Source organism: Lolium rigidum, chromosome 6 (genome assembly GCF_022539505.1).
Source record: "Lolium rigidum isolate FL_2022 chromosome 6, APGP_CSIRO_Lrig_0.1, whole genome shotgun sequence".
In the NCBI taxonomy this organism is placed as follows: Eukaryota; Viridiplantae; Streptophyta; class Magnoliopsida; order Poales; family Poaceae; genus Lolium; species Lolium rigidum.
In genome coordinates, this window is record NC_061513.1 from 6,918,921 (window position 1) to 6,929,142 (window position 10,222).

Genomic DNA, 10,222 nt, shown 5'->3' on the forward strand with positions numbered 1-10,222 from the left:
TGCATGCAATCAGAGATTTAAAAAACCCATAAATTTAGAGAGTGCATGATCAATCAGGCGATCAATGTATAGTTGCACTGTTAAAAACTCGATCTTAATTACTATTTCTTCAGAGCAAAATAAGTAAATATCATACTAGTAATAATTAGTCAGCTGCTACATGGAGTATATATATATATATATGCATGCATGTCCTTAATTTACTTATTGGTAATGGCAGGAGCTAGAGCATAGCTAGATTGATGGTATAATAGATCCATGAGGATCGAGGAGCTGGATGGCGCGCCTCAATCCATGATCGATGCTAGTATGGCGGTCGTGCATGCCCCTGCGGCCATGGCATCCCGTCCGTAGCCGCATGCCCAAGCGGCCCGCCTCCAATGTTCGCTGGCACGCCATAGATTGGCATCGCCGCCGAGGGGTCGCTCATCATCGGAGCGTGAACACCGCCCCTTCCGGCGGCGTCCTGGTGGTGATCCTCCTCGGCCTCGTCCAGCGGCAGGCGCTCGTACGTGGCATTGGCGAAGGTGGACGCGATCACCATGACCGGCCCCGCCGCGGTGAGCGCGCCCACGACGCTGCCCCCGACCACCTGCCCCTGCCCGCCGGCGAGGTATACGGTGAGCCCCGTGGAGCCCGGCGGTGAAGGCCCGGGGAGGAAGGTGCCTGTGAGGGAGAGTATCTCGAAGCGACCGCGGAGGGCGACGACGGCGCCCGGCGCTGCCGGCTGGCGGAGCGCGACGTCGGCGACGGTTCCGGCGCCGCTGAGCACGCAGACGCCGCGCTGCCTGCGGCGGGAGAAGTGGGCGATGGACTCGGCGATGTCGGCGCCGCCGGCCACCTCCATGACGTGGCTGCGCAGCGCGTTGGGGCTGTCCCGCGTGACGAAGATGGGCGGCTTCGGCTTGTTCTTGGACCCCGGGGGCCGGCCGCGCGGGCGCCGATTCGCTGGCACCACCACCGCGCCCTCCTTGGGCTCACAGCGGTCGTCGTCCTGGCCGCTGCCCCCGCCGCTGTTCTCCCCGTCTGCCTTGGCCGCCATGGCGTCCAGCTGCTGGTTGCTGGAGAGGACTGACGGCGGCGCCTCCGTGGTGAGCGGGAGGCCCAGCCGCCCTTCGTCCCACCACTTGTTCGCCAGCTTCGGTTCGATTCCTTCTAATCCAACCTAACTAGCTAGTGCTTCTTCCTTCTTTCTTAGCCCTGTTCCTTGTACGCAGCTTTGTAATTTGCAGCTAGAAGTTAGCTCTTCTTGCCAGCCCTACACCATGCATATGGTCTCGTAATTAATCTGGGTATTCATCAAACAAAGATCGAAAAAATCTTCATGTGAACAATCTATAATATGCTTACACCAGATGCATATATGGGGATCAGCTCTGCCTATACCTCTGATTTGATGAAGAATTCAAGATCTAGATGCAATTAAAGGGAGATCGATAACTTTGATCTTCTCTAGCTAGCAAGGATCGAACTGAAGGAGAATTAGTACCGTATGCGGAATCGTGGAGAAATTGCAGCTAGCTATGTCGATCCAGGAACCGAAGATCGATTAGCTAGCTCCTCTTCTCCCCCATCTATTTTTGATGTTTCTTGCTCCTTCTTTTTCCTGGTGTAAGCTTGTGACGCTACAACCCTCTCAGTGTTATTTATTGGGATGCAGGATGGAGCTAGCTAGCTAGAGGAGAAAGACTTGTTGATTGTTGCTAGCTTTGTCATGGAGAGGGTGCATGAGGTGTTGATGGGTACATTCTAGTTGTACTTGTTCTACACCTGCTTCTATACCAAGCTCACTAGATGTGTATGTGTGTACATGACATACTTTTGTAAGAGAAAATTAAGGCTGAGCCCACCTCTTTGGTTTACCAATATTTTACGGAGGGTAACGTGGTGGGGAGTAGAACTACCGGATACAAAAAAATACTAACCTAACCATTTCTTAACTTGCATGCTTGGATGGACCACTGGTACCATATTTTTTTGTTCAATGTATTTTTTATATCTAGATGACTCTAAATTTGTAATAAGTAATCCTATTCCTACAACCAAATGGGATTGGAATGTAAGCAGCCGAGTACTAAACCAACTTGCTTTTGTTGAATGTAATGCATGCATACTTTTCAACGCAATGTTTTTTGAATAGCGTAGACTAATTGTATGGATTTTTGTGTATTATAATCATCCATATATGTGCATAAATGTATATTTTATAAGTGAGACTAAACACCTTAACTCTGGATCAATCGATGTCACCAACCATTTATTTATTTACTTAATGTTTGTTACAAATGTTGCCATTGCACTAGCCACTAGAGTCGATTAATTGCAATGTTAGAGTACCACAACCTCTATTTTAAATAGCCGGCTATAGCCAGACTATAGCCGGGCTATAGTTGTTTTGGAAGGCTGCTGGTATAGCCTATAGCCGGCTATTTAAAACATTGACCACAACCCACATTTTTCCTAAAAAATAATATTAAACCCTGACATCTACACATACTGATTCATTGTTCTGTTTATTCATTTTTAAAAAATGTGTTATACAGAGTGACATTGCGTAACATCCCAGGTTTTGAAGTTACAAAAGAAAGGAAACAAATGTATGCAATACATCCATGCATTGAAAATTTGGAATTTCCACGTTTTTAAATAAGCTTATCGCACCGATCGAAGTTTCACTTGAGTTGATGGAATTGAAGTAGATCATCAAATCAAGCGCTGTAAACTTCAATGTTACTTTGCTAAAACCTTATTTTGGCTAGAGGTGATTTAATCTATAGGTTAGATAAAATGGAATTAAAGTTATTACAACAACACATTATTTAAGAATCAAATTCGTTAACATTACGAATTTTAGTTCAAACTATTAAATCATAACTTATTAAATACATGTGACATGGGTATGCCATATCGGGTCCTAAGCATTGCTATCCATGTTACAAAGCCCAAAAGGGAATAGAGGAAAGCCCACGAAGAATTCTAGATGAATCCGAAGATATCTCATTAGGAAAGCTAAGCCCATATCGGGTGAACCGACATGTACTGTAACTCGACCTCGAGGTGGACTCTAAGACCTAGCCCGCTATATAAGGGCTGGGAGGGGCCACCGAGGAGGGACGGATTCAATCAGAGAAAACACCCATGTAACTCTGGTTCCACATATATAATCTCGGCGATTCGCCCTTGATAGTAATACTCGTCGGCTGCCTAAGTTTGGCTGACCGGTTTGTTGATTCGCCAGTGTCCTCCTTCCTGAAAACCAAGTCTATCATCATGGGTATTGATGAAGTTAACCCTTTGTCAACAGGGAATATCACGAAACTAAATTCGTTTACATTACGATTTTTTGTTCAAACTATTTGGATAAAAGAAACTATAAGTGTTTTCAAACTCATATGATCATGCCATGATGAAATCAAACATAACCATCTAAAGTTTAGGTATAACCTTTGTTTTTTGACATTTTTATCACAATTATAATATAAAGACAACCATATATTCTATGGGTTATCATTCACAAGTATAAAACCATCCACAAGACATTTAGTTACAAATGCCACTTGGTTATCAAAAACAATTCCTATGAGAGGATAATGCTCATGTCACATAAGATAAAAATATCTACATGGCTTGCATCATAAGCTATACCACCTCATACTTAAAAAATTGCTATGGATGAGAGAATGACAACCAAACACCTTACTCATCAAGCCAAAACAAGAGTAACCTACCTATGTGTCATGATACTAGAGCATGCTCAAGCCTATAAAAGGAAGCTCACATATCATCAATTTGATCATCTAGTACCATGGTAAAAGTAAACCAAAGAATTGAACCACTACATACATTACATAGGACCAAGATGAAGCAACTAGGAGGTGGAGGCATACCACACTATGTAGGTTTATCACATTTCCTGAAAAACAAGCTGCCGAAGATAGCAAGGTAAATTTCCTAGAAATAGAGGTTGTTGATATGAACCTTAGCCATGTCTATCCAAGAGAGTACAAGAGAAGTGCTATGCTCTAGTTGTTTAAGCAATCACTTCATGTGGGAGGATAGAGCTATACTCCCTCTGTTTCATTCTATAGTGCCTATAGTTTTTTGGCACGAAAATTAGCGCAAGAGTATTTTGTACATAAGACTCCTAGCTAAACGATTTGAGATCAACGTAAAATTTGGAAATCCATATCCTCCTAACTTACCATAATAAATTTGGGAGCTGAACGATTTGGGAGCTGAACGGGGAGGGGTAATTGAAAAAAATCTAAGATACAACCTTATATTCTGAAACAAATGCCAAAAATTTATAGGCACTGTAGAAAGGAACGGAGGGAGTACTATACTAGTGATACCTTAGGAAGCCAATACCATGATCATTAGAATTGGGTAATGATCATAAATATCTAAGAACTAGACGCAAGAAGCTAGTGAGGAATCAATTGATCATGTCTAATGCATGATCATACTTTGGAAATATGGAAGTACAAGTTAAACCCTAGTGTGATAAAAAGATATCATCCATCACAAGAAATCATAGGGAGATCGCTAATAAACAACCCTAATCCAACACATTTAGCAATGAATTAAATGCATTACACCAAAACCTTGCCTAGCCAAGCACCTATGCCAACCTTGTAATATTTTGAAGCAACCATCACCTTATTAGGAGGAAGAGAAACCCTACTAAACTTAACTAATACCCTAGAACCATATTTTAATCCTCATTGGTGTATCACTTGGGTGATCACAAGTAAAACCTAAAGACCGTACCTTAAATTTTGGTGTACATGTTAGGTGATTAGTGATGAACCATAATATTAAACTCTACCTTTCAATACAAGTACTTTGATTAGTTGACCAACACAAGAAGTAAAATTCAAACCTAAGAAACAAGTGACCAACATCACTATATCTTGATTTTTTTGATAATAATAGAAAGGAATACCTTCTTCATACTACATTCCTTTAAATAGGAATTATCTTCTACACCTATTCTAAAAAAAGAATTCAAAAACCTTATTACAAAGTATTGAACTCAATAATATGATTTACTACAAATTCTTATCCAAGCATGCTTGGGAACTTATTAGAGAAAAATATCAAATAATAGCGCTAAGTGTTATTTTCTTCTTTACATCCCTAGGGATAAGTAAGCTAATAAATATTCAACAACAATATTAGTAGATCAACCATGAAGAATTAGTAGAACTACTAAATATACCAAATCTTTCACCTTGGTTCAAATTTGTAAACATAATTCCAAAAAGAAGAAATAGAAAAAAAGAAAGGGAAAAGAGAAAAGAGAGGGAAAGCCAGCCGAACTAGGCCGTAGCAGCCCACTAGCACTAGCCCAGCCCATCATAACCTTTCGCCTGAAATAAACCCGATGTAGGGGATCGTCTTCCACCTCTAGATCACACAAGAAGCTTGGTGGCAGAGCCTCGTCGCTCGCTCGGGCCAAGATCCTTTCTACCGACTCAATGGTTGTAAGTATCGCCGTGCCGTGGCCAAAAATCCTAGCCCTCCATTTTCATGTTCCTCATCTTTTTTTGTGCTAATTTACGAAACCCTAGTTCATTGGTCTCTGCCTCGTCCCACCATTTTCGCCCACTGGGAGATCCGTCGAGACTTCCACGAGCTCCGCCTTGTCTCTAGCCTCCTGCCCATCGACGCGCGCAAGCCGGGAAGCCCCGTTCTGGAGAATCAAGCTTTTTCTCCGACTTTGTCTGCCATGCGCCATTGATGATTCCATCACCGTCCGAGCTCCTCTGACATCTTCGTCAAGCTCTACACACTCCTGGTGAGCTGCTGCATCTCCCAGTGCCCTTGTTCATTCTCTCGTGCCCAGTATCGATGTCGCGTCGTTCATCTCCGTGCACCGGTGCTCTGCCTCACCGTCGACAACACTCCGATGACAATTAGGAAGCGGCGCCACCACTTTTAGGTCCACTGGGAGCCACTGGCTCGAATGGAACCATCTGGCCGTCCTCCCGAGCCTAGGAATGACGGCGCTGTCGTTGACTTCCCGCTGGCCACCGTGTCCATCACCACATCTTCGATTTTGACCTGGTCAACCGCCTATGTGGTAGTTGACGTGGCCAAGGTCGCACCAGTTAGCGTCTGTAGTTAGGTTTAACCATGTACTAATAGCATTTCCTGTTTAATTCAAAATCCAAAAAATCATTTTATGTTTAGGATTTAATTCCAGAAAATTTAGAAACTTAGAAATTTCATAACTAAATAAATAAAAATCAGAAAATACAAATAAGATATTGAAATAATCACAAAAATAAGATCTATCCATTACAAATATAATATCAAATTTTTAATAAAAATGAAAATTTAGTTATTTAGTAATTATTAAATAATCCTTTCCTTATATTCTAAATACTAGAAACATTAAATATTACTAATATTTTCGAAATAGGTAATAATCATTTAGAAAATTAAGAAAACACCCAAATTATTTTTTATTTTATCATAATCTCATTAAAATAATTATTATATGTGTTTAAACTCTAAATAATATTTATCTTAATTATTATCATTTTCAAAAAAATGCTAGACCCATTAATAAATTGTATTTAAAAGTTATTGCTTAAATTAAATTTGAATAAACAAGTTATTACTTTTAAAATTGTATCACAAATAAGAAATCCTAATTTTGTTATGAATAAAACCTTAATTTTATATGAAGTCCTAATTTAGTTAAACCCTAGGAGCATATAAAAAGTAACCAAATTGTATTAACAACAACTTATAGGTATTTCCCAAGTAAATCTATGCTCATGTTCTATTAAAATTGTAAAAGTCCCAAATACAAACGAAGGGGTCATTTAACGTCTTCGTTTTGAATAAACCATGCATGTGTGATCAAGTAGCATGAAATGAAAGTAAAACCTAAATTGTTACTTTCATGTCATCACCATTAATCATCATTCATTTGTGCAACACCACTATAATGAACTATAATAGAAATTATGTGTAGTACTTCACTCTGTATGCTCTTGCTCACCTAAACCCATGTAAGTTTTGGATGTAAATGAACTTATCTCATTTAAGACCATCTAATACTTACCTAGGGAAGCAACTAAAACGACCCTAGAAACCAATAGCCCATTTTAAATACTTATTGTTTAATAAGAAACATGTTCTTTAAAAGTTATTCTTTTGAAGTAAATAACAAGTAATCAATACATGTCTTATAGGACCTAAAGCTAACAAGTATTATTCACATGATAATATCATGTCCAACATTATCAATTATATGTTTCTATACTTTTATGCTTTGATATACATCTCGTAAGCAATACTAAGCTAACGAAAACCCTAATAAGAAACTTGTTTGTGAAACCACTCGAAAAGTGCAAGACACTCCAAAATATCATGACAACTCACCAATTTTAAACCATCAGAATTAGGTTATGTTTAGAACGATTGCATCTCATATCTATGCATTATAGCATCTTTGTCAGTTCTTTATACATTGTCCTTACCGGACAGTGATGCTATTTCAGAATTAGGAGTTATCACGTCTTGAAGATGTTGTCTGCATAATCTTGCAGTCTACCAGGCAAGTTCATCACTTTCTCATGACATTTGATTATGTTTATCAAATTACTTGCAAAATATTATCCGTATCACTCGTGCATTAAATAATTACTTTCCGATTATGTATATGATTATGTGGTGGGCAATGGAACCATGGTATGAATTTGGTGGAGGTTCCATCTCAACTGGGTTATATACACATAGGACTTAACAACAAACGTCATCTAGTGATTCTTGCGCCGTAAAACTCGTGTTAGTCGAAAGATCTAGAGTGGGACAGAATAGTCAGTTGTACCTTTTTCCTCTTGCATATCAACAGATAGACTTTACTGAAGGCTAGCAAAGTTCTGGTAGGGTGGGAGCCCCTTATTATTACGATGGTACTGTGTATCTACGATGGGTTGTAGGGTGAGTCTGAGGGTCATGTGCCGAGGGGTAAGTGACCAAGATGAAGTCGGAACCTAAACTCGGGATGGCTATAATAACGGGTAGGTATGCGGGGTCACGAAAAAAGACAAAGATTGGCTTGGACCTTATACTAGGCCTCACACCAAGGAAGTGTAAATGGGAAAAATTCGTCCGGTTGGCAACAAAGATAAGCTCTCTCATGGGAAAATTAACACAACTATGCAGAGTGTTATGAATTGTGGCTTGTCACTCCCCCTTCCGGAAAGGAACTGCGAACGCGGTCGAAAAGGAATTTCATGAAGTTCTGAAGCGAGACCATGAAGTGCTTGCGGAGGGTCTACTATGTTGTAAAAGCGATAAGAAAATGACGAAAAACGAAAGGAAATCGCAGCGAAGACACAAGATTTAACGTGGAAAACCCCTCCAACACAGAGGAAAAAAACCATGGGCGCAAGCCAAAAAATACTTCACTATATCGGGAAGTGTTTACAAACGCCGTGGGTTATCTTATAATCTGATAAACCCTAGCCGGCGGCTTGCAAGAGGTATATATAGGCGGTGGCATCGATCCTCGATCCTCGCTCCACTCGTCAGAAGTTAGCGTGCGTTTGGTTCATGATAAAAGAAGGGATGGGATGGGATCATCCATACTTTGGTAGCGTTTGGTTGTAACTCGAGTGGATGGAACCATCCACCGCAGGAGAATATTCTGTGGAAAACGTGGATCAACTGATCCGGGAAAATCGGCCGGACCTCCCAATCCACGTTTCGCTAATCTGGTGGACTGCTTCTAATCTCTCGCTAATGAAGTCGTGTTCGCCGCGCGTAGCCACAAAGAAACCGCCGCCGAGTCACCTTCCCTGTTGCAGGCGCATCCACGCCTGGCGCATCTTCACCCGCGCGCACGCCTTGAGCTCCCGCCGTCCATGGCGTCGATGTCGCCTCGCCATTACCCCGCCCACACAACCTTCCTTGGCTGCAGCAGATCTCAAGTCGCCGCACGCCAGTCGTGGACGGCCAGCGGCTCCTCCACCTCCAGCCGGCGAGGCCGGTCCTCCTCGCAGTCAACGCCCCCGTCGAGCGGAACGACGGCGAGGCATGTCTTCCTCGCGGTAGACGCCCCCATCGAGCGGGAAGTCGGCGAGGTCGGTCCTCCTCTGGGTCGAGCGGTACACCATCTTCCTCGCGGTCGTCGCCCCCGCAGCAAGCGGGATGCCGGCGAGGCCTCCTCGCGGTCGCCGAGTTGCTACGGAATTTGCTTAGCCTAATTTAAATTAATCACTGCTAATAAATTGCCATTGAATATTATTAGCTAATCACATGTCATCCCATCCCCTCCCCTCAAATGCTTTGAACCAAACAGGAAGTGGGATCACCCTAATGTGGATCATCCCATCCTTAAAATCTGATCCATCCCATCCTATGCATGTAGGTCCATCAACCAAACGGACCCTTAGCCTCCCTTTAGTATGAATTTGGATCACAATATAACATACTACACCGGTTGTGTACTCTTGTTTCACCATAGAGTGACTCAGTGATACCCTCGGTACGTGATTAGCTGATGGGTGTTGGTTTCTGTTTTTAGGGCATAAGACCTTAGTGACATGTTTCTTCACTCATTGTCAGGTTTATAGGTATTAAGTGGTGGTTTCGGGTTTTTTTTTATAGCGTATATATGCCTTTAAGAGATCTTTGCTAAATAAAATCCATATGCAATGTTTTGATGGAGGTGCCGTGCTTCGTTCCCCCCTTTTAAAAGGAAAGTAAAAAAAGCTTATTACTACACTTGTCGTACTGATCAGTACTAGCAGTAGTGATGAAATTCCGTTGGCTAACTAAACTAATGGTGGTCCTATAAGTACAAGTTGATAAGTACATTACCACCAGCTAGTAGGCTGGTCGCGCGTCATCGTCATATGCATTATTTGTTTATACAAGATCCTAGTTGGTTTAGGCTAAACTTTTCTGCTTAACTCGACACGCGTACTGGATCATGCTAAAAGCGGCGCAACTTGGTAGAAGAATAGCTTACCAATTCGTGTCGCTACACGTGCTAGGGGTAGGCGACCACGTTTCCCCAGATGTATGGACAAACACGACGAGTTGTGAGCATTAAAAAAACACCGTATTTCAGGCTAAATATTGATTTTATAACTATTTTATGTTTTGCAAGTAAAATACTACCACATTTTATTAAATCTTTCGCAAAAATATTCATTTGGCATGGGAGGCCCACATGCAAGACTGATGTGGTAATATT

At 41.7% G+C, this 10,222-nt stretch overlaps 1 protein-coding gene across 1 annotated transcript; it reads right to left on the reverse strand.

The window, feature by feature from the left end:
- Positions 1-304: 304 nt before the first annotated feature.
- LOC124662105 (AT-hook motif nuclear-localized protein 20-like) lies at positions 305-9,085 on the reverse strand. Its single transcript, XM_047199992.1, has 2 exons — positions 8,962-9,085; positions 305-1,152 (listed from the first exon to the last, which is right to left on the reverse strand). The coding sequence occupies exons 1-2, from the start codon at positions 9,083-9,085 to the stop codon at positions 305-307; spliced, it is 972 nt and encodes a 323-aa protein (XP_047055948.1).
- Positions 9,086-10,222: the final 1,137 nt, after the last annotated feature.